The sequence below is a fragment of the Bos grunniens genome, chromosome 21, assembly GCF_055505025.1.
Source record: "Bos grunniens cultivar Pamir isolate PY7600 chromosome 21, Bosgru_T2T1.0, whole genome shotgun sequence".
In the NCBI taxonomy this organism is placed as follows: domain Eukaryota; kingdom Metazoa; phylum Chordata; class Mammalia; order Artiodactyla; family Bovidae; genus Bos; species Bos grunniens.
In genome coordinates, this window is record NC_141185.1 from 27,917,877 (window position 1) to 27,942,961 (window position 25,085).

Consider the following 25,085-nt stretch of genomic DNA (forward strand, 5'->3'; position numbering starts at 1 on the left):
TCATCTATGACTCTGTTTCCTAGTTTGTATAATAGCAGCATGATTGTTACAGCCATTTGCCTTAACAGACACATGAAAGACAAATGACATGACAGATGTGAACCTCACTGGGAAAGACATATAAGGTGGTATCATTAACAGAAGGCTATGTCCTGAGGAAACGAACATGGCCTTGACGTTTGATTGCTCCCTTTTGGGAGTATTCTTCCTGAACTCTACCTTTCTGCTTTCTAATTCTCCTACTAGACAGGCAAATTCACATTTTCAACTGCCTCTGAGATATACACTGAAATTTTGAGATCAGGTAATGTTGAATTCTCATAAGCTCTTTCAAGCAAGGAAAAAAATTTTAAATAAAAATAAAAACCATAAACTACCAGGTGATAAAAAATGAAGATATCATATGTCCAGATGTTGCTAAGTTAACAAGCAAATCACAGTAAACTTTGATCCAGTCACTTTCAATGAAAAGAGAATTTAAATTGACCTATTTTGGGGGCTCCAAAATTACTGCAGATGGTGACTGCAGCCATGAAATTAAAAGATGCTTACTCCTTCGAAGGAAGGTTATGACCAACCTAGATAGCATATTAAAAAGCAGAGACATTACTTTGCCAACAAAGGTCTGTCTAGTCAAGGCTATGGTTTTTCCAGTGGTCATGTATGGATGTGAGAGTTGGACTGTGAAGAAAGCTGAGTGCCCAAGAATTGATGCTTTTGAACTGTGGTGTTGGAAAAGACTCTTGAGAGTCCCTTGGACTGCAAGGAGATCCAACCAGTCCATTCTAAAGGAAATCAGTCCTGGGTGTTCATTGGAAGGACTGATGCTAAAGCTGAACCTCCTATACTTTGGCCACCTCATGAGAAGAGTTGACTCATTGGAAAAGACTCTGATGCTGGGAGGGATTGGGGGCAGGAGAAGAAGGGGACGACAGAGGATAAGATGGTTGGATGGCATCACCGACTTGATGGACATGAGTTTGAGTAAACTCCAGGAGTTGGTGATGGACAGGGAGGCCTGGAGTGCTGCAATTCATGGGTCGCAGCAGGGTCGCAAAGAGTCGGACACGACTAAGCGACTAAACTGAACTGAGCTGAATTCTTTCAGAAATAAGATCTCTTTCCTGCTCCCCTACCCGCATCCTTGGAAAAAAAGAATTCTAATTTAAAAGCTAACAGTCCTGTGGTGTTTTGTTTTTGCTGAAGAAATTTTTTTCTATAGTTTATTTCCTTTCCTTGAAAATAATATACACAAGGTCCTAAATATTTACCAGATGATACAGATCTGCCAGGGTTTTCAGCCAATTTTCAAAAGTTTTATGAAATCACTTCTTGGACATGTTCCTAACAATCTGGCCCATGAAAATGTAACTGGGGAGGATTGTTCCACCTTCTTCACATGGCCTCTAGGTCACAAGCCTCTGTGTGTGTCCATAGGAAACTCATACCCTGCAATTTTGAAAGTCCTTACTTGTTCAAAAACAGTTGTTATCAACAGATAAATATACAAAAAAGTTTATTCTCTGGGAACATCTATTTCCAATGAAGACACCACGTGTTCTGGCTTCTGTACAAACTTACTTTCCCAGGCTCCACCTACTCAGATCTCAACTATCTGCCTTCTTAGCTAAATAATCCTCAAAAATAAATTTCTATTCAATTTTTACACACTAGCAATTTTCAATTCAGGGTCTACAGAGCCAAATACCAAACCTGCCTTAATTAGAGCAGCTCCACTTATATATTTTTCTTTAATCTTTATAATTTTATTTGAATTAATGCTTTAAAACATACCGGGGGGAAATCATATGTTTCTATAAGTATAACCCTTAATAAAGAAGGTCAGTTTCATTACTTCAGTTACTAGAATCTTTTAACTAATAGATACCAAAATCTCACATTTCCATTTAAAAATCTTTTGAAAGGATTATAAGCCTCTGAGAAATCTTAAAAAGAAACAGGAAGGCTGGGCTTTCACATCCTGTCCCGATTGCCTTGAGGATTTGGCGGCCAAAAATCGAAGTCTTTCCCCATGGGAGTCTCACAGACACATCCAGCCAGGAAGGTCACATCCCATGGAGAACTCCAGAGGAAGAAAATGATCCAAAGGGGTGCGAAACAAGGCCAAGCATTTACAATAGACCAAAATCCATCTATAAAGCAGCGACCCAGTTAGTGAGGAGACATTATCCTCATTCTACCACGCTATTATTTTTGTGTCTCTATGTGGGTCACAGCACAGAAAAATCCATGGAGGATTTGCCAGGGAAAATATGGAAGTTACTGCTGAGGATTGTTGACCTTACTTTTTTACTCTAGTTATCACATGAAGGAAAAGGTGAGACCACAGGGAGTAGCAAACCCAGACTTTGGGATCTCACAGACATAAGAAAATGTTTTTAAAGAATTAGGGTAACTGACTCAAAGTTGCTAACTTTTACTTTTGCCCTGCAAATAAATGCTTAACATGATAACTCTCATCTATTACTGTCATTTTGTAAAAGGGCATTTTAATACCAGAAAGGAGGGAGATTATGATCTCAGAAAAAAAGGGTTGACCTTTCCTAAACAGATCAGCTGGCCCTCTTATACTAACATCACACCCTGCCCCCTACTCAGACTGAATGTTCTGTTTTGTTTCCAATTTAAACCAGTGAAAAGTACTTCAAGGCAATCCCAGAACATACTGTGTACCCAAAGAATGAGGCCAGAGGATCCGGTGATGCAGGCTCCGAAAGTGGCTTGGCCCTGACCTTGGCAGACTGGTAGGGAAATCCCTGAGAGACAACCCCAGGTATGAGTAAGGGGGATCCACCAGAAAACCAAGTGTGTCCTGGCAACTCACAAGCTCTGCTGTACCCTCTGCCCAGCCCTGGGAGAGGGATGGAGGGGGCAGGAGTGCACGCCCTCTTCCACACTGCCTGTCAGCTTTCCCAGCTTGGTCATCCTTTTCCAGCAGATGGCAGAACACACACATAGAAAACTCCAAAGCCACCCAAGGCTTGTGCCTCTTGGTTGGTCCCGGGTATGATTTCTTTAAAAGTCAAGAAATTTCACAAAGAAAAAAGTCCTACCCACACTTCATCCAGAAACCTGTTTACACAGTACTTCACAGAAAGGCTGAAACTCTGTGCAAAGGGAAAGGCCACAAGGTAAAGAAAGCTTGACCCATGAACTGCAAAGACCAGGATCAACAGCTTCGAGATGTTAGAAAAGCCTAGCAAATAGTTCGTGTATTTTTAAAATTCTAAACCAAAAGCTTTTGTTAATCTGTTTAATTAATTTTTATCACATGTGCCTATAAAAGTACAGTTATGAACTGTCTTTACTAAAGAAGCTGACAGATTTTACATTGCCTCTTTCCAAGGAGAGAAGTCATACAGTATCCAAAGTTACTTCTGACACAGTGGGTCAGAACAGCCAAGAAAACGAATCTTGTGTCTCTACTGGAGTGTGTTTTCACAAAAGCAAAATCATGTTCCAAGCTAAAAAAAGTATTTCCTAAAATATGCTCTAATTGAATATTTCAGACACAATAGTAAGTAAGTAGGTCACTTGCTCTCTAGGATTCAAAGACTACCAGCCTGTGGTACTCCATTTCTATCCTGAACAGCAGAGTTAAAGGGAAAGCACTCCACACTACAAGAAAATCCTAAAGCTCTTTACAGCAGCAGCTGCAGCTCAGAGGTCAGATCTATGACCATGAGTTTTGTAGAGAATCTTTGAAAAAATTCATTAGTATCCTCAAAAGTGCCAGTAATTGAGCTTCCAAAAAAATCTGCAACAAACATATCTATACTACCACCCTCCCTTCTAGGCAACTTCTAGTCAGAAAATAGTCCCAGTCCTAGAAACATTTTTTAAATAGCCTAAATTTGACTGTCAAATCATGCTCCTTCTCCACACTCTCATTTTTTTTCAGAGTCTATCTGGTCCTGCCCCCACTGCCAAACAAGTACCCAGTGTTCCCAGGGACGCACCACACTTGGTGCTTTCCAGGATGATGCCTGCCATGCAAAAGAGAATATTAGAGCCAGAAAGGCTCTGACAGAGGAATTTATATCGCTGTTTCCAAAGATGAGGAAACCCTGGCTCTGAAAAATAAACTCCCTCAGGCCACAATTGGCTGGTGCCAGAGTTATCCCCATCCCTCCAGGTCTTATCAGATTGTTCATTTTCTCCAGACAATAAGTGTGGGGCCAAAGTATCTGACTTCATTATTACTTCTCTCAGAAAACAGATCTTTGTTGAAGGGGTTTTGGTTTGGAAAGTTCAGGAAAGACCAGTTGGAGCAGACACGATCTTGAACAGTAGGTACTTTCCATGCCCTCAAATCATATTCTGCCTGTAAACAGACTATGCTTAAAAAATGTAAGCACGGAGGATGGAGCTATAGGACCCTCAGGCAACCATGAAGAATACAAGCACCGTGAAGGTAGGGACTCCCTTTTATTCACACCTAGTATGAACTCACTGCCAGTACTTAGAACAGAATTCTCACTGAATACCAGCTCAACAATAAATATTTGCGTGATGAACAAAATGAAGGAAGGAAGCATCCCTCTTCCATCCTCTCTAGAGTCCATCTCTACCCACTCTTGCTTCCTCTTATACTTAAGTCTAGATCGGAACTCTGCTGTCAGGCAATACCTATCAGTCATCTACATTTTAGCAGCCTTTAAACCACTGCTTGAAGTGTTTGGAAAAATGCTTTGGCCCCTTTGCAGGCTCAGTCTCAGTCAACAATGAAAGGTCTCTGTGGCCAGACCATATCCATCTTCCTCCCCATGCACATGATCAAGGTATGAAGTCTTTGGAAGAACAAAAAACTTATTCATAGGCCATTAGCACCTTTCCCCAGCAACCTACAGATTCCTTCCTGAGGCTCTCCTTAGCTTTCACATCTTGTAAAATAATCTAAAACCCTATTCTCCTGCTGCCTCTATCTTCCTTTCTCAGCTCTCGAAACTTAGAAGCTGTGCTGCTTTTGCTAGGCTCAGGCTGTCCTTTCAATAAAGGCCAAGATGCTTGTCTCCCACTCTTCACTCACTGAAGCCCAAGCGCCTCACCTCATTAAACAGGAGCCCATTCTCACCCTGTCACACACTAGGGGGTGCTGTTGCTATAGCCAGACCCAAGGAAGTTGGAGTCAGGGAGGAAAAGGAAGTGACCAAGCTCTCAGGGTGCTGGGAGACATTCCTATCTGGGCCTCTCTGCACAAACCCACTGCACAGTTTCTCAGAATCAAAGACTGTTATACCTCCTCAAACTCTACAATTCCAAGGTGAAGCTTACACACGGTACAATTAAATGGGAGGACTGGAGATTTCCAAACTAAAGGTTTTACTGTAAGACTCATTTAGGTACACAAGCTCACATCAGAGTATTTTTGATGATGGCTGGATGGGAATAATTAATTCTCACTCATCACAGGAAAAGACAATTCTGTTTAGACAACCAAGCAGCAAACACTGTCAGGCAGCATCAGATATATCAAAGGCAACCAGAACAGCCGGGAAACACTTGAGCTTGTCCCTGCTTTTCACAATCATCTTTCCTGGTATGTGATGTCTAAGACTTTGGGAATGAAAGCTTCATACACAAACAAATGAATATCAGCCTCTCTCAACCCCCAGCCTGGCTATTACACAAAGCTTGCAGGCTGCCAGAGAAGCTTCCCTGGCCTCGATTAACTCTTTGCTTGAATAACTGGTGGACCTGCATTGCAGGAAAAGCTCTCTCATGCAGCATAAATCCTTTTCAAATTTCTGAACAAGTCACTGTACAAAGAAAGTATTCTTTTGTTGGGTTTGTAGATTTTTTTAAGATAAGTTGAGGATAATGTGTATTTTTTTTTAAGTTCTCTGAATGAGGCTCTCACCTAACAGTATGAACATTAAACAGTCCCACACAGGGAAGAATAGATATGCACCAAGGGAAGTAACTCTGGTATTAATCCAAGAAGAAACAATACCGCTCACCCTCCCCCCACCACCAGCTAGGGTTTCACACCCTTTGTTGCAGTGATTTGGGTACTCCACACAAATGCTAATGAGCAACAACTCACTAATGCTAATGATTAGAACTCTCTTTGGCTCCAAAAGCAATCCAGCCAAGCTAGAAACTTGAAGAATCCCAAAGTGGTTCAAGAGGGACTCAGTCAGTCAGAGGTGCCATTTTAGAGCAAATCTTACAGAGAACAGTTTCCTTTTGCTCTGAACCCCAGCCCTACAGAGGACACTATCCCAACTACAGGTACATCATATTTTCACATGAAACGCAAGGAATTTCCAGTACCAGGTCTTCTGCAATAACTAGCTTGACATTGCCACATAAAGCTCTAAAGACAAGGATAAATATACCATACTTAATAGAGTTTCCTATATTAAGGAAACTTCTAAGAAAGTTCTCTTAACTTAATTTCCACCCTCACATACCCAAAAGGTATACTCCCATTACTTCCAAAAGCTGACTACTGCAGAGAGCAGGCCAGAATGAGGAGGCTGGGAGATGTGATGTGGGGTAGAATACGTTTGAAAAAGGTACACTCTGAAAAAGTGACTGAATAGCTCCCTGGAGGGACTCTGCATAATCTCACTGGAAATCACTTAGGTTAACACAATCATAAGGAAAAGGCAGAAAGGGTGGGTAATACCAATATACTCATGATTCAAGGTCCTGACAAACAATGGGTGTTTCTGGCCCTACCCTGAAGTTTTAGCCTTTAAAATGAAAAACCCAAAGACAGAGTCTTGTAGTTAACTAAAAACTTTTATGTGTAAAATGCTAACTAGTTTGAAAAGGTATAGCAGAAAGCAAGTTTTAACATTATCTGCTACAGTTTCAATTTGTTTCACAGTCATTCCTGTGATTTCCTAATCCAAACAGTGAAAATAAAGTCTTGCTTTCTCAGTAACCCAATACTGAGTATTGGTTACTTATTGGGTTCACCTGAAAAGATTAACTATCCTTGCCCCCACCTCAGTGGACCGTCATTCTTAATTGGCTTAGGGTGGATTCTGAGCCGAGGACCTTTTCAAACTCCTCAGGTGTATGGCCAGGCTGAGCACCACTGAACTGGGGTATCTAGGCCCACCTACCTGAGTGTAATTCACTGCTTTCTTTGAACTTTCCCATATCTGATTTTTTTATTCTGCAAAATGAACTTCGCCGAGAGCTCTCCCACCTGAATAGAGTAAAAATAAGACTGTAATCAGGTGGTGCAGTGGTAAAAAATAAAAAATCCTCCTGCCAATGCAGGAGATGCAGGAGACGTGGGTTTAGTCCCTGGGTTGGAAAGATCCCCTGGAAGAGGAAATGGCAACCCACTCCAGTATTCTTGCCTTGGAAATCCCATGGACAGAGGAGCCTGGCAGGCTGTAGTCTGTGGGGTTGCAAAGAATCAGATATGACTGAGTGTGCAGGAACAGGCAATCATAAAGAACTTTGAGGTAATGAACAAAAGGAACTGGGCACTTTTATCTTGACAATTGAAACCAATTGTTGGTACTGCTAACAATGAAGCCACAGAGGTTAATGAGATGGTGAAATAATATAGCAAATATGCAGCAAATCTGTAATTCTGAGGTAGAAATATGTTATGTCTCCTTACCAAAGGATTTGTTGCATTGCAGAATTTAGCATTAAATTCAAACAAAGAAGCAGTAGAGAAGAAAGGGATGTGAGAAGCTTGAATCACGAAATGTCTAAACTTAGATCCAGATGGTGCTGGACGAGAGGTTCAAACCTTTAGTCCCAGGGCAAATACAGCAAAGTCGCGTGGGGAAGAAGCCAGCAGGCAGTGCGAGGTCTCCCGCTGCCTCCCTATGCTTTGTCTCCCTCTCCCACGCCTCCCTTCAAGGCCAGTGGATCTGGTGGGGCTCCTGACTGAAACTACTCAGTTCCCTCTGCCCTGAAAGAACAGAGCAGTCAACCTCGCGCTGCTGGCCAGCAGCTAAGGAGAGATACACCCCCTTAAGCCCTAAACCATCATTCAGCACCAAAGAAGACCTTCAAAGTGAGAATCAACTAAACCCTAGAAATTAGGACTTTCAGAATCCCAAGTTAGCTTCAGAAGAAGAGGCCAAGTGGTACTCCTCAGTTACATGAGCTGTGAACTGGCAAACGTTACTTTCTCAGAAAACAAGAATCACAGATCCACTTGGCTGGCAGAGGATGGCGCATCTCCACTCACCCACACCTGCAGCATCACAATGACAGTAACACAGCTGGCTACATAAGGACAAAACGCTAGAAACACCTTACATAATGAAAGCTATGTAGCAAGGTGACATGCATGGACCTGTGTTGGAATTTCACTCAGGCAAAAGTCTCCAGCTCCTTCCAAATGTATTTCTAATGACCTAATTTGGTCAGGATTTTGGTGAGACAGCTTATCAACCAGCACAAAGTACCTTCCCTACTCCTTCCGACAAGGTACTCACAACCTCGCTTTTGACTTTTCTCTCAATCCTTCCCAGTCAGGGCAAGCCCCGGGTTTTCACTTTCCTAAGTTGGACTTGGGCCCCTGCAATGATTCTTCATTCAAACACTTAAAACTCTTGCTCCTAGAAGATTGAAGCAGGCTTCTAAAAGCCACCAGTTCTCAGGCATATACTGTGTTCTACGTTCTTAACTGTCTTCACAACAATTTATTAGGCAGGTATATTATCCCTGAAGCGACTTAGCAGCAGCAGCAGCAGCAGCATTATCCCTATTTTACAGATAAGGAAACCAGAGCAGAGAAATTGATAACTTCTGTCCAAGATCAGATAATTAGTAAGCAGTAGAGCAGTCTTTGAGCTAAGGTTTGTCTAATCCTAAACTCGTGTTCTTTAAAATAATAATGGTGGGTTCCTATATAGTACCATGTGCCAGGCACTGACATAAGTACTCTCCAAATTTAACCTTAACCTTTACAACAACCCTAGAAGGGAAATACTATATTTGTCACTACGTTTATGCAGGAAGAAAACTGACAGAGAGATGCAGAGTGTTAGTCGCTCAGTCGTGTCCAACTCTCTGCAATCCCATGGACTGTGTAGCCCACCAGGCTTCTCTGGCCATGTAATTCTCCAGGCAAGAATACTGGAGTGGGTTGCCATTTCCTTCTCCAAGAGATCTTCCCCGTCCAGGGATGGAACCCAGGTCTCCTGCATTGCTGGCAGATTTCTTTAACGTCTGAGCCACCAAGGAAGCCCGACAGAGAGATGCAACAACTCCTAAAGTTGCATTAACTGCCAGTTCATAACTGGCAACACCAGGTTTCAAACCCAGGCAAGCTAGCTCCAGCCACCAACCCTTAACCACAGTACACACTACCCCCTCATTCTCCCTGCAACTTTATCTTTCTGTATTCATTCATTCAAATATGGCTTAGGCCCCTAACATCTTACCAGATATTACAGAAAGATAATTTTCATTTGACAAATGTCTTCCCTCAGAGAGCAGCAGTATAAATGGGCAAAATCAGCAAAACAGTGTCAAGAAAGAAGGCAGTTACCAGAATGTGAAGTCAGGTCCTGTGTACTGGGGGCAGCAGGAGAACTCGAGCAGGTGGGAGGATTCTGCTGGGCACTGAAAAGTAAGATAACTTTGAAGAGGCAGGAAGAATGGTCCAGGAGGGGAGAATAATACTAGCAAATGTACAACAAGAGGAGGACTGGGGATGGAAGGAGGTAACTGCCCCCTATGCCAGACTCTGTCCTGCTGTTCTATGCATGTGAGCTCATTTAATCCTCATACAGGCCTATAAAGCATCCTTGTTTAACAGATAATAAGGTGCAAGAGTCCAACAGCTTATGATCACAAAACGACCAAGGGACAGAGCTAGGTTCATCTACCTCCCATGCCTTCTCTCAGCAGAGGGCCTCTTCACAAGTGAACACAAACCCAAACCAAGGAGGCCAAGGAATCAAGACCAGCCCTGGCAGGTCCAGGCCAACTCCACCCATTCTGATTTCCAGACCCCTTAGAGCAACTGGGGTTCCCTGTCTTCCCCCCATCCCACTGGGTAGGTGCATTTTCAACTTAGAAGCCTCTTCCCATGGTGTTTTCACTCCAAACAGCAACCTTTCTGCAAACTGCATACTGTGACTTGCTTTGTCTAAATATAGCACAGTCCTTTCCAGCCAGTTTGGCTCGCCAGTAGAGGGCCTCACTGACAACAAGCTCTCTGCTGATGGGGGCAGCTGATGGGGACACAGGCTAGGCCTGGGGACCCTCTAAGATTCCCTAACCCAGGCCCCTTTGTAGGGAAGACAAAACTGTGGCTCAGAAAGGGGAGAGGAGGAGTCACTGAAGGTATTCCCTCACCCCACCAAAAAAAAATCTGAACTCCACAAAAGCAATTTGGCAAGCAGAGGTCTGAAATTCCTGCAACAGCTTGGGGAGGAGGGAACTAAGGATCTGCCTTCCCACGTACTCTCTCCTTTTAAAAGAGAGGGCTGCTAAGACTAAAAAGAGCAAATCTGTTTTATTAGCAGGGTTCAAGCTTGACTTAAATTTTGTGTTGTTAGGAAGGGAGTGGAGGTGGAAGGGCAGCTAAATGTGAATCATCAGCAACCTGAGGAGTGGGATGTTTTGGGAAAGCACGCCTTCCTGGGACCTTGGATTGGAGCCCTTCTCTCTGCAGGGAAAGCAAGCCCTATGTCACAGCACCCACCTACAGCCTCTTATAGCATGCCCTTTATAGCACCCACTGTCTAGAACGGGAACACAGGTGTCGTGATGCTTCCATTGCCCTCAGGTAGCCCTTAAACAGACCTGAGGTAATGGACCTGAGTACAGTAAAGGAGAATCTGCCATCCAAAGAATAAAAACAGCACCCATTATGTCACTGTCAGAATGTTTAAAGTGCATATCAAGATCATTACTTATCAAACTTTCCCTCTAGCAACAGAAATAGCCCATTGCTCTTTCTAAGGCCAAAGGATTGTGTGTTACCTTCCATTAATATTTCCTGTCACTCTTCAGTCCCATTTCTACCCATCATCACATTAGACCATAGCCAAGAGATATAACATTTTTTTTTTTAAATGTACTTAATGTGTTCAGAGTACTTATAGGTTAATTTCCCTGCTGGCAACTTTTAGTGTGGTCATACAGAGTATGACAAGGACTTCTTCTCTTCTCTCTTTAGCATTAGATAAAGTCTTCAGAGGGTGCAGAACCTAGATATATTTAAATAAAACAGACCAATGACCTTAGGCTATAACAATTCACACAGGAGTGGTTGGATATGCATTTTTTCTAATCTAGGGCTTACTGGCCAAAAGTAATTTGAAATATTTGGGAACCTAGAGATTGGAAGACTTAAAGGTAAGGAAGCTGGACCATTCCCTCTTTCTTTAAATCCTCTTTTCCCCTCTGCACACCTCTCTGTGTTTGCCACCTACCTCTCTGAGCACTCACAGTTAGGTTGCTTCATGTGTCCCTCTCCCTCTGCCAAGCTAAATGTTGGTATCTCCCTGAACAAGCTCTCCTACTCCCATGGAGACATCACATATTCCCAAACCTGCACTTCAGCTGGTATCTCTCTTCAGAACTTCAGACCCATTCTGTGACATTGCCAGCCCTCTGTGATGTCCCACGAGCACCTCAGTCTCAACCTGTATAAAAATGACTCGTCATCATCTCTCTCCGCACCTCTTCGCATCCATTTCTCTTTCTCTTTTCTCTTGCTGATGGCACCATCTTCTATCATTGCCCATATCTGAGACCTAGGAGTTATCCTTCACTCTTTGTTCCTCCCCACTCAAGGTCCCTCACATCCAATTAGTGTCAAGCACCACATGATCCTCTCTTGAATCCATCCACTTTGCTCCACTCTCATAACCTCTAACCTAGGTCAGGTAAAAATCATTATTTCCCAGAGTTGACATAAGTCTCCCAGTTGGTTTTCCTGTCCCTACTTGAGCTCTTTGAATCCATTCTTTATGTTGCACACAGTGACCTTTCTAACCTGTTATCTAAGCATGCCACACCTTTGACTAAAAATCCTGCTTTTAGGATGAAGTCCAAATGCCTTAACCAACTGAAGAGATCCTGTAGGACTTCGTCTCCACACAGCTCCCCAGCCTCATCTCTCACCAGAGTTCCTTCACATTTCATGTTTCAGCTCCACAGAATCTCTTTCAGACCTTCAGATCTGCTGTTCTCTCACCTCCTGACCTTCCTAGAGTCACAAAATTGTACAGAGAATAGGGACTGGAAAATCTCCAAATCAGGGCTTTCCAGCAATTTCCTCTTTGTCCTCAGAAAACTCAATCCAATTAAATAAATATTTACTGACTGTCCACGAAGGGTAAAATACTATCTTGGCAATTGCAAAGACATTTAGTAAGTAAGACATAACCCATGCCTATGGAACTTGAGATCTCACGCAAGTTCACTTGAGTTTAAAAGTGTCTTTGCACTCTGAGTTTAAAAGTTCAAGTTCCTGAAATGTAGTTCTCTTCCTAAAACTTAAGTTCAAGTCATGCTAAGGGACTATCTGTTCCTGACACAACTGGTTTGTGCCTACACTCACTTTTATCAGAATATTTCACCCCTTCTCTACCAATTCAGAGCCCACATACCTTCTCAAGCTGTACATTTCAAAGAAGCAGCACTGGCTGTTAATGCCTAAGTTAGAAAGCTCTAAGTTCTGTTGACTTTTTCGGCTGTTGCTTATGGCACTCTAACTGGCATTGTTCCCCAGGAATTCCAAAGGAGCCTGAAATTCAGCATTATGTGTGGTGTTGCATTGGTCAGGGCTGGACAGGAGTTTTAGGTTTTAAATACTGGGACTCAGGAAAGGGGTAGAAAGAAGAGGCACCATGAAGAAATAGAATAGACAGCATTTCTGTACTGTTCTTGAACACACAGAGCAACATGATGGAACAAGGCAAAGAACACCTATCTAGAATCAACAGACTACGGTCTATGTCTCTGCTGAGTTTGAATGTGATTTCATAACAGAGACGCAATCTTAGTGATGGTTTTCCTTCTTCTTGGTAGGCAGACGACTGACTAGAAGGCTCGGGATTAACAGAATTTCAAAAAAGGCACCCCTCTGGGCAGATAAATGACCAAAAAGTCACCCCCTCCTCCTGAGTGTCTGGAGGCAGGATTTGTGCATGGCATGCACCACATGTCCACATGTGGTTGGCCTGGAATGGCACCTCTCTGCCTTCCAAATTCATGGCTATCACTACATAAATGGGAGATAATATCCCGAGTTTCTCACCACCCAGCTCTCAACAACAAGGGGTCTGCTTTCAAAATAGAGAACGTTACTACATTTTCCATACTTCTCTACTTGGAAACTCATGTGAAGATTCCTAATGCCTTAAACTTTCATTATTTATTCATAATGGTCAATCCTGACACACAACCCACTCCCCTCAAATAAGGCAGAAAATTTGGATTGTTCTCAAATACAACACAAAGAGAATTTCTGGCAACCAAGTTTTGCCCAGAGGTGGTAATGAATCATAATTATTGTTGGCTGACCAGAAGCCAAATGACTATTAATAGAAAGAAGCAACATGAAAGAGTCAAACAGGAGAGGGAGCGTGCAACATCTGAGTTGAAACAATAAAACAGGAACAGAATGTAGAGACCCAAGTGGCCATTTGTCCTGCATCTCATTCCTTTTGATTTTAAGGCTGGGGTTGATTTCTGCCTAGTTCAAGGCGGGGCATATACTAGCCTAATTTGGTTTGGGATCCAACCAAGGATTCTGGATGCTCCTTTTAAGGCAGGTCCTGGCCCTTAGTTTAGCTATATTCCTAGGTCTAAAACACCTTTCCTTCCATCTACTGCAAAATAAGTTTGTCAGTGTGTATCAGCCACAGCAGTAAGCAGGAGAGTCAAAACACTGAATGCACATCAATTTCACGTTTTATTTGCATCCCTAGAGGCCTGAAGATTCTACATCTGGGGCAGAAAAATCTCCCTCAAAGGACTGTACATGGAGTGACCTTCATGTTTTCCACATCTCTGGCCTGGCCTTATTAGTCTAAGGACATTAACTCCTATATTCTCTCTAAGAACTATCAGTAAGTCTTTCAGTCTAAAGGAAGTATCAAATAAGGAAATTACTGATTTACAGGCCAAAAATATGTATTGAGTTGGAAACATGTATCAATTACCTTCTCTATGGAAAACAATGGATTTAGCACTAGGACAGGGTAGACTAGGATGAAGAAGGGCTTGAAAGATTAGAAACAAGAAATCTCCCTTCAGTTCAGTTCAGTTCAGTTCAGTCACTCAGTCCTGTACGACTCTTTGCGACCCCATGAATCACAGCACGCCAGGCCTCCCTGTCCATCACCATCTCCTGGAGTTCACTCAGACTCACGTCCATCGAGTCAGTGATGCCATCCAGCCATCTCATCCTCTGTCGTCCCCTTCTCCTCCTGCCCCCAATCCCTCCCAGCATCAGAGTCTTTTCCAATGAGTCAACTCTTCTCATGAGGTGGCCAAAGTACGGGAAGTTCAGCTTTAGCATCATTCCCTCCAAAGAACACCCAGGGCTGATCTCCTTTAGAATGGACTGGTTGGATCTCCTTTCTCCTTTGGACTCTCCAAAGGCGTCTTCTCCAACACCACAGCTCAAAAGCATCAATTCTTTGGCGCTCAGTTTTCTTCACAGTCCAACTCTCACATCCATACATGACCACTGGAAAAACCATAACCTTGACTAGACGGATCTTTGTTGGCAAAGTAATGTCTCTGCTTTTCAATATGCTATCTATGTTGGTCACAGGACCTTAAAAATGGGAGAAACACACAGACAGAACCTAAATAATTTGAGAGACAGAGCCCAGGTGTATGGAGTTGTGCTTGTGGAAAGAGAACCAAATTTGGAACCTGCCATACCATCAATACCTTTTAAATATTTTTCATTCCTCCAGGGTAAAATCTTATTATACTTGCCAAGGAGAGAAACTACAATAAACAGAAATATGCTCCTGAGGAAGATCTGTCTATACTCTTTTGCTATTCCTAGGACAGAGGCCCTAGAGTCTATTTTCAAGTAGAGCTGGTTTTGATGTATATTAATGATTTGGTCAGTAAGATAGCAAAAAGCCAAATAGATCAAAGGGATTAGAAAGGCCCAATGAGACAAGATTATGATCCATCCACCAGCAGATATCTGGGCTCTGCAGCATGGCTGGGACACAGACCTACTGATTCAAGTGGATGCCACCATCCCTGTGTGCCTGAGGGTCTTTTACACCCTGGGGAGACAGTAATTGCAGTCCTAACAGGAAGATCTGTGAAGCCAACTGCAGAGCTCCCCAGTACCCTGCATTAAAAGTCATCAAAACTGGAGGCTTTGCTGATAAGAGAAACAGAGCATTAGAGAAAGTAACGCAGGATACTGAAAATCCTCAGTCAGACCCACTTCAACTTGATTGTAATTCTTGGCTCCAGGCCTATTTCTGAAAGACATCAAACACAGAAGGAAAAAAAGTCTGAGGAAAAAAACACAGCTTATTCCACTTGGCGGATAGAAATGAGACATGTAACAGATGGAATGGGAAAGGGCAAAGGGCGTAATAAGATTCGCTACAGGATTAAGCGTTCATTTGATTAAAACCAGCATATGCAGGGCAGAGGCAGAACAAAATCACACCACTCTGACTCATCATGCTTCAGGGTGTGCAGCCACCACTGTGCGGGGGAGACCAGGTGGGAGCCATATACACAAGCCCTGCTAAGAAGCATCATAATTGGTTAACTGGACTGTGAAGGTTTTGCCTTGATCTTTAGTGTCACCAAAGTCTCAGCCACAGAGAAAACTACTCATCTGCCGCAGAAACAACAGCTCAGCTTTGTACCCTCAGTGCTGAGTGCAATGCCGGGCACATCAGGGCTTCATAACTGTGCTTTGAGTGAAAGTTTAATCTCTTAGTTACATCCATGAGATCTGGAAGGGGGAGAGGTACAGTCTACAGCCATATGTCCATAATCAGTAATGGCCCCTTTCACTCACGAAAGAGTATCAGTTTGGACAGCATTATATTCTACTTTGGGTATATAGTCTATCACCAAAATGAATATTTTCCATGGATTAGATGATCACAAATACACACAGAGCCCTTTATTTTTTCAACCAAGTCACTCCTCAGTCCTTGCAGACCTGTCTTTGGTGGACTTGGTGAGGCCTGCTTCTCGCTCGTCCCCTGTTTTACCATTTCACCCATGTTGCCCTTAAATCTGCTATCCCCGTTTTCTCTCATATGTCCTGGCTCTACCTTTGGGGTGGAGAGTGTGAATCAGCGACTCTGTGTCCTGTGAGTCCTGATTATTTTAAGTCCTTCAGTGTCTCAGAGGAACACCACTTCTAACATATCTTTCTTTGCTAATATTCACCATATTTCGTAGCATGACTTCAATATATTTTTGTGCTGACAAAGTCTCTTTTTTTCTGAATTTTCAGAGACCTCTCACAAGAATGAATGATAATGACAACAAGGAAAGAAAGAAGCAAAGGAGGAAGAAAACCCTATATTTCTACAAATGGATAAATAAACAAAAAGCTTGAGTTAGGGCCTACATATGGACAAGGAGATAGACTTCCAACCCTGTGGCTTCTTTTTAATCTACCAAAAAGAAAGGGCTGAATTAAATGCTTGCTTTTTAAGCAAGTAGTCTGATTTATTCCTGGGACTTCTATTTCCACTTATTTACCTCAGCATTTACACCAGCAGGATTCAAGAACAAATTCCATTTGTTCAAGATAAATCATCATTCACTCCAGGAAGCCCAGAACCATCATAAAAATAAAGAGAAGTAGGAGGGGAAAGGAATGTTCGTAAGAACTGGATCCATTAGTAAGTTTTGGGTTTTGATATTTTTATGTAATTTTTTCAATCTTTCTTTCAGACCATGAGTGGAAGTTTATTATTTGGTATGTAAACTTCTTAGGAGATTCTGGCATTACTGCTAATAAGGAAATAATAGTAGATCTATATTCTCTGTCTTCATAAAAAGAAGCAAGAGACTCATTTGGCCACATCAGACTGAATCAAGAACCTTAAATAAACCTTAAAAAAATAAATTATAGAGTCTGAAGATATGGAATGGAATCCCATTCTATTCATTCCTTGTTGCATAGACTCAATTTCTCTGCACAATGAGGGCCTTATTTGCTTAATCTCTACCCATTGCTCAAGCTCTATGAATCCATGACTAATCAACTCGTCAGGGAGAATTTCTTTCTCCCATCAGCCCTACATGAAGTGCATCAAATGTTCAATCCCATTTCCCACATTCCACTAGTTGTCTTCTGACACCCCTAAACAGAAGGCTTTAGGATCTCTACACTCTTTTGCTGCCCCAGTCTTTCCCTGAATCAGATGGTCTGGATTATATAACTTCATCAGGGTGACTTCTGGTAAATGAACTGACTCTACACACAATGCCTGGCTGTGCCTTGGCTAAGTGCTCCCTGAGCAGAGCAAAACATCTCAGATCAAACAGTCTATCTGTCTTTAGCTGGAAAAGAGAGTTTGAATAAACAAGTTTGCTCAAATTGGCCAGCTCAGGTCCATCACTGAAAAATCAATCGCTCATTCTTCCGGGTATCTCCTAAGTCAGTGTATGTTGTTCAGTGGATTCAATGCTGTAGCAATCTCAACCTCTGCTCCTCCTTTTGCAAGGCACGTTATTTCATTACACCTGCCTAGAAAGGTACCAACATTCCCTGACTTCCTACTGACACTCATTGATTCAAGTGTGACTCCCAGTCATGTTTCTTTACTAAAAGGAGCCTAAACAAAGCATGTGTTTCTCATTTTTCCCCAAAAAATAGTGGTCACAAAGGGACAGTTAGGGCGTTTGGGATGGACATGCACACACTGCTATGGATAACCAAAATAGATAACCAACAAGGACCTACTGTGTAGTACATGGAATTCTGATAAATACTATGTGGCAGCCTGGATAGGAGGGGAGTTTGGGAGAGAATGAATACATGTTTATGTATGCCTGAGTCCCTTCCCTGTTCATCTGAAACTATCACAACATTATTAATCGTCTATACTGCAATACAAAATAAAAAGTTAAAACAAAAAGTAGTGGTCACAATTCACCAATACCCACTGTTCCTATAAGATGGAAACCCCTTTACAGAGTTAGACCCAGGGATCTTAAACTCCATTTGGAGATTTCCAGAAATTTCTTTTATAACTACTTTATGGAATTGCTGTGACTATGAAATGAGATGATGCATGCGAACTGCACAAACCCCAGCACATTACAGGAACTCTATTTTTTTTTCCAGTGGGTGAGAAAGATGCCTTAGAGAAGGTAGCACAGCCGAAGCTCTCTTGATGATGACAGGAACGATTACTGTGACTACATGGTAAAATGGTAGGGGTAGGACAGAATATGTTAACATAAGTAGATAGAAAAAGTGAAACAGAAGTGGAATAAACTATGAACATAATATGGGAAAGTTCTCCCAGACTCTGCCTTCTCAGCATCCCAAATGGCCACACTCATGGAAATCTGGTTTTTCTGGTGGGTTGCAAGCTCCAACCTCATTACAGTATATAATCTACCTAAAAATTTCCCCTTCCTGCACTCTGAATGCTGCCATCATAGGAACACATTCTCTACTCCCTGGATAGATTCTTATGTGTAATTGCTACATCTCTCCCATGGTACCAGTGGCATTCATATCTCTACATTTGATTCCTCTGGTCTGAGTGGAAACAACCACCTGAGATTCTATTTTACAGAAAATTTGATAAGTTCTATGATGTAGGAACCCATGCCCACTTAATTCTCTAGGAATTGTACCTACCACTGCTTTGCTGTATTTAAGGGTCCATGGTAGGCATTTTCTTCATAACAATCACAGATGACATCTATTGACTTTCAAATGCTCTCACTGCCTAGCTGAAAATAGTGTCCCACACAAGGGGACACAAGGAAGAACTGTCCTGCTCCAAACAGCAATGCAGCTCTCCCACCCCTACAGGGTAAACTCTGTCTAGTCTAGTAAAATGCCTCCTAGAAGAGAAGTGAATCAAAAGCCTCCGTACTTCTAAGCATTAGCTTTGCTAGGCTGACTTGCATATTCCCACACCCTAACTGCGAGACAGATTTCTCATGGCCCCTGAATTCTGTTTCCTTGTCCTACTAACTGGGCTCAGGGACAGTGACGGGCACAAGGCATTCTTATGAAACAGATGCTCAACTCAAATCTACTAACCACAGCAGGAGTCTCTCAGACTGGACTTGTTCCCAGTCTCTTTTCCTTGATTTTCCTTCTCTAGCTTCCTCTATGCTTTTTAAAACTACTGCTCTTCTTCCTATTATAAATGAACTTCTTCTTTCTGTCATCTCTAAACCTCCCTGAAGGACTTCTCTATCAAGTTCTAGCAAAAAGTAGCAAGAATGCTGAAGACCAGTCAAAAAAAGCAAACAAAAAAGCAAAAACCAAAAAAAAAAGACAAAAAAAAATGTGAAAGGAAGCATGCTTTTGGTTCTGGAAACCACATGCTTCAGTGCTATCTTAGGCACTAGTGCAGAAGGGTCCCTTGAAAAGGACTCGGACTATAACATTGCTTAATACTAATATCTCAGTAGCACTGCAAAGTGATGTTTACCATGACTTCCCTTATACCAAGGGCTGGGTTTCCAGCAACTCCTTTTATTCCTTTGCTGGTGCCAATTTCTAATAGCTTTATGGCCAGAAACTACTGCACAACTTGGGCAGGGGAGGGCGGGGTGCAGGGAGTGACAGGAATTAGATCCAGGCCCAGCAGTTCAGTGGAACTGTGCACAAAAGCTGGCCCCTGGAGGAAACAAAGGTCAGGAACGGCCCTGGTCCCTTGGCAGTTTGAGGGTGTCACTAGTTGGAGAAAATGAGATAGGTCTAGTCCAAATAAAAGAGGAAGCTAGTACCTCACCTGTCAGCTGCATACTGAAATAAGAAACAAAAGCCCAGGTTCCGGAGTTTCTTCTGCCTGTCAGGCGCCATTACAACTTGGTGCCAGGCCCCAGCCATCCCTTCTCTATACCCCAGTAGGAAAGCAGCAACAGGGTAGGGTTCAGCAACACTCTGTCTATAAGGGGGACAAAGAAGGAGGCTTACAGCCTGACCATCTTATCTGAGGTGATGACAAGAAACCTAGAGAGAGATTACACATGCATCCTTGTATGACCATCAGAGTCTAACTTGCATCTTTGTGTAAATGAGAAGACCTTCCTTCACTCTGAGTAGATACAGCTCTATGGTTACATAGCTTGGGTGAAACGTGGGCATGATTTGTGCTCAGGAACAGTGCACAGCACAGAGCCTCACAAAGCCGTCCCATTCCATAGCTCAAGGGTTAGAAACTACTAGGGTTAAGGCAGTGTCGGAAAAGACGGCAAGTGTCATGTCTGGGTCAGTCTTCTCACACCCTTCTGCGTGTTGGGGCACTGATCTGTGCCAGGCTAGCTGAGGGCAGCGGTGTTAGGAGGAACAAGGGTGGCAGGAACGCAGTGGCCCTGCCAGAACTTACAGTCAAGGCAGCCATGTCCTAACCTCACTCTGACACAGCCACTGAGACCCAACCCACTCCTATCACCAGACTCACTCACCACCATCTGTCTCTGAGAATGATTATCAAGAACAGTCCATGCTTGCTGTGAGTGCATGTGGGGATTCAACAGTGATGTGAGGTACAAAAATGGGCCAAGCAGTATTATTACCAATGGAAAATCAAAAGGAATGGAGAAAGCTCTCAAATCAGGGTGGATTAGTTCCTAAAAAACAAATTGGACAACACCTCCTCACCACTGCTCCAAACATAAAATAACAGATAAACTTTAAAAGAAGGTATTAAAAAGGTTAGCACTTCCCTACAGTTCAAACGGTAAAGAATCTGCCTGAGATGCAGAAGACCAGGGTTCTATCCCTGGGTCAGGAAGATCCCCTGGAGAAGGGAATCTCAATCCACTCCGGTATTCTTGCCTGGAGAATTCCACAGACAGAGAAGCCTGGCAGGGTACAGTTCATGGGGTCTCAAAGAGTCAGACACAACTAAGAGACTAACACACACACAGATTAAAAAGGTGGGCTCTAAAGCAGCATGATGATCTCCCTAGAACCGACTACTTGCAGCTCTGGGGGAATTCATGGCAACTGGAGGCGCTCCACACATGACAGGTGCTCTGAGTCAGTTTCATGGTGGAAATCAGGGCGGGACCAGTGTCCCCTGCCCTCATGACAAGAGAGCTACTGCAGGTGCTGTCTGAGGGTAAGCCTTCTGTGAAGCTGCAAACCTAGGGAGCCAGTAAGAAACGAGAACAGTCCTGGCATGGAGCCAACCTGAGCGAGGCTGTGCATAAATGCAGGGAATTTACCTGGAACCTATTTAGTAGCAGCCAGGGCAGCACTCTCTCACCACCATAGAATACCTCATTCTGAAAAAGGGTCCTGGGAGGCTGGAGCAGAGACAACCATTCAGGGACAGAAATGTTGAAGAAAATGTGAGAATCTTAAGCAAAAAGGGTAACCAACAAAAGTCAGCTAACATTACAAACACAATGAAAATAACAGACTAACCTCAAAAGCATTTCTGTGTTTTCAGGCTCCTCAGAGAAAAATGAAGGAATAACAAATTCATACTTAAATTGAAGAAAGTAGGGAAAACCACTAGACCATTCAGGTATGACCTAAATCAAATCCCTTATGATTATACAGTGGAAGTGAGAAATAGATTTAAGGGAATAGATCTTATAGACAGAGTGCCTGATGAACTATGGACAGAGGTTTGTGACATTGTATAGGAGACAGATTTCAAGACCATGCCCATGGAAAAGAAATGCAAAAAAGCAAAATGGCTGTCTGAGGAGGCCTTACAAATAGCTGTGAAAAGAAGAGAAGTGAAAAGCAAAGGAAAGAAGAAAAGATATAAGCATCTGAATGCAGAGTTCCAAAGAATAGCAAGGAGAGATAAGAAAGCCTTCCTCAGCGATCAATGCAAAGAAATAGAGGAAAACAACAGAATGGGAAAGACTAGAGATCTCTTGAAGAAAATTAGAGATACCAAGGGAACATTTCATGCAAAGATGGTCTCGATAAAGGACAGAAATGGTATGGACCTAATAGAAGCAGAAGATATTAAGAAGAGGTGGCAAGAATACACAGGAGAACTATACAAAAAACCTTCATGATCCAGATAATCACGATGGGGTGATCACTCACCTAGAGCCAGACATCCTGGAATGTGAAGTCAGGTGGGCCTTAGAAAGCATCACTACAAACAAAGCTCATGGAGGTAATGGAATTCCAGTTGACCTGTTTCAAATCCTGGAAGATGATGCTGTGAAAGTGCTGCACTCAATATGCCAGCAAATTTGGAAAACTCAGCAGTGACCACAGGACTGGAAAAAGTCAGTTTTCATTCCAATCCCAAATAAAAGAAATGCCAAAGAATGCTCAAACTACCGCACAATTGCACTCATCTCACATGCTACTAAAGTAATGCTCAAAATTCTCCAAGCCAGGCTTCAGCAATACGTGAACTGTGAAATCCTACATGTTCAAGCTGGTTTTCGAAAAGGCAGAGGAACCAAAGATCAAATCACCAACATCCGCTGGATCATCAAAAAAGCAAGAGAGTTCCAGAAAAACATCTATTTCTGCTTTACTGACTATGCCAAAGCCTTTGACTGTGTGGATCACAATAAACTGTGGAAAATTCTGAAAGAGATGGGAATACCAGACCACCTGACCTGCCTCTTGAGAAACCTGTATGCAGGTCAGGAAGCAACAGTTAGAACTGGACATGGAACAACAGACTGGTTCCAAAAGGGAAAAGGAGTACATCAAGGCTGTATATTGTCACCCTGCTTATTTAACTTATATGCAGAATACATCATGAGAAATGCTGGGCTGGAAGAAGTACAAGGTGGAATCAAGATTGCCAGGAGAAATATCAATAACCTCAGATATGCAGATAACACCACCCTTATGGCAGAAAGTGAAGAGGAATTCAAAAGCCTCTTGATGAAAGTGAAAGAGGAAGAGTGAAAAAGTTAGCTTAAAACTCAACATTCAGAAAACGAAGATCATGGCATCCGGTCCCATCACTTCATGGCAAATAGATGGGGAAACAGTGGAAACAGTGTCAGACTTTATTTTTGGGGGCTCCAAAATCACTGCAGGTGGTGATTGCAGCCATGAATTTAAAAGACACTTACTCCTTGGAAGGAAAGTTATGACCAACCTAGATAGCATATTGAAAAGCAGAGACATTACTTTGCCAACAAAGGTCCGTCTAGTCAAGGCTATGGTTTTTCCAGTGGTCATGTATTGGATGTGAGAGTTGGACTGACTGTGAAGAAAGCTGAGCGCCAAAGAATTGATGCTTTTGAACTGTGGTGTTGGAGAAGACTCTTGAGAGTCCCTTGGACTGCAAGGAGGTCCAACCAGTCCATCCTAAAGGAGATCAGTCCTGGGTGTTCATTGGAAGGACTGATATGAAGCTGAAACTCCAATCCTTTGGCCACCTCATGCAAAGAGTGGCTGTTGCTGCTGCTGTTAAGTCTCTTCATTCGTGTCCGACTCTGTGCAACCCCATAGACAGCAGCCCACCAGGCTCCACCGTCCCTGGGATTCTCCAGGCAAGAACACTGGAGTGGGTTGCCATTTCCTTCTCCAATGCAGGAAAGTGAAAAGTGAAAGGGAAGTTGCTCAGTCGTGTCTGACTCTTAGCGACCCCATGGACTGCAGCCTACCAGGCTCCTCCGTCCATGGGATTTTCCAGGCAAGAGTGCTGGAGTGGGGTGCCATTGCCTTCTCCAGTAAAGACTTGACTCATTGGAAAAGACCCTGATTCTGGGAGGGATTGGGGGCAGGAGTAGAAGGGGACAACAAAGGATGAGATGGCTGGATGGCATCACTGACTCAATGGACATGCTGCTGCTGCTGCTGCTAAGTCGCTTCGGTTGTGTCTGACTCTGTGCAACCCCAGAGACGGCAGCCCACCAGGCTCCTCTGTCCCTGGGATTCTCCAGGCAAGAATACTGGAGTGGGCTGCCATTTCCTTCTCCAATGCAGGAAAGTGAAAAGTGAAAGGGAAGTCGCTCAGTCGTGCCCGACGCTTAGTGACCCCATGGACTGCAGCCCACCAGGCTCCTCTGTCCATGGGATTTTCTAGGCAAGAGTACTGGAGTGGGATGCCATTGCCTTCTCCTCGATGGACATGAGTTTGGGTGAACTCCGGAAGTTGGTGATGGACAGGGAGGCCTGGCGTGCTGCAATTCACAGGGTCACAAAGAGTTGGACATGACTGAGCGACTGAACTGAACTGAACTGAAGAGGAAAAATATAATAAATGAAAAATACAGAAACTGAAAAAGTTAGATGGGATCACCTCTAGTCTGTACACTCTCAAAAGAGGATTAGAAAACTGAAAAATTACACTGAGAATAAACCACTAAGAAGGAGAGGAAAAGTATGAAAGAGCAGCTAAGATTCATGGAGAATACTTTGAGAAGCTCCAAAATTCACATCAGTTCTTCCAATGAACACCCAGGACTGGTCTCCTTTAGGATGAACTGGTTGGATCTCCTTGCAGTCCAAGGGACTCAAGACTTTCAAGAGTCTTCTCCAACACCACAGTTCAAAAGCATCCATTCCTCAGTGCTCAGCTTTCTTTATAATCCAACTTTCACATCCATACATGACCACTGGAAAAAACACAGCCTTGACTAGATGGACCTTTGTTGACAAAGTAATGTCTCTGCTTTTTATTATGCTATCTAGGTTGGTCATAACTTTCCTTCCAAGGAGTAAGCATCTTTTAATTTCATGGCTGCAATCACCACCTGCAGTGATTTTGGAGCCCCAAAAAATAAAGTCTGACACTGCTTCCACTGTTTCCCCATCTATTTCCCATGAAGTGATGGGACCGGATGCCATGATCTTCGTTTTCTGAATGTTGAGCTTTAAGCCAACGTTTTCACTGTCCTCTTTCACCTTCATCAAGAGGCTCTTTAGTTCGTCTTCACTTTCTACCATAAGGGTGGTGTCATCTGCATATACATCAACCAATTCCAAGAGCCAAGAATTAATGGAAAAGAAGCAA

General features: G+C 43.0%; 2 protein-coding genes across 2 annotated transcripts in view; both read right to left on the minus strand.

Annotated features, from left to right (window-relative positions):
* AKAP6 (A-kinase anchoring protein 6) overlaps positions 1-25,085 on the minus strand; it is a 599,671-nt gene that overhangs the window by 551,256 nt on the left and 23,330 nt on the right. The gene's annotated exons all lie outside the window — the stretch shown is intronic.
* Positions 1-25,085, minus strand: part of LOC147349300 (uncharacterized) — a 55,185-nt gene that overhangs the window by 13,340 nt on the left and 16,760 nt on the right. Inside the window, exons 3-4 of the mRNA XM_086363681.1 lie at positions 9,503-9,576; positions 7,101-7,186 (exon numbers count right to left, since the gene is read on the minus strand). Of these exons, the coding sequence (XP_086219807.1) occupies positions 7,101-7,186; positions 9,503-9,576 (160 nt within the window). The remainder of the gene's footprint in view (positions 1-7,100; positions 7,187-9,502; positions 9,577-25,085) is intronic.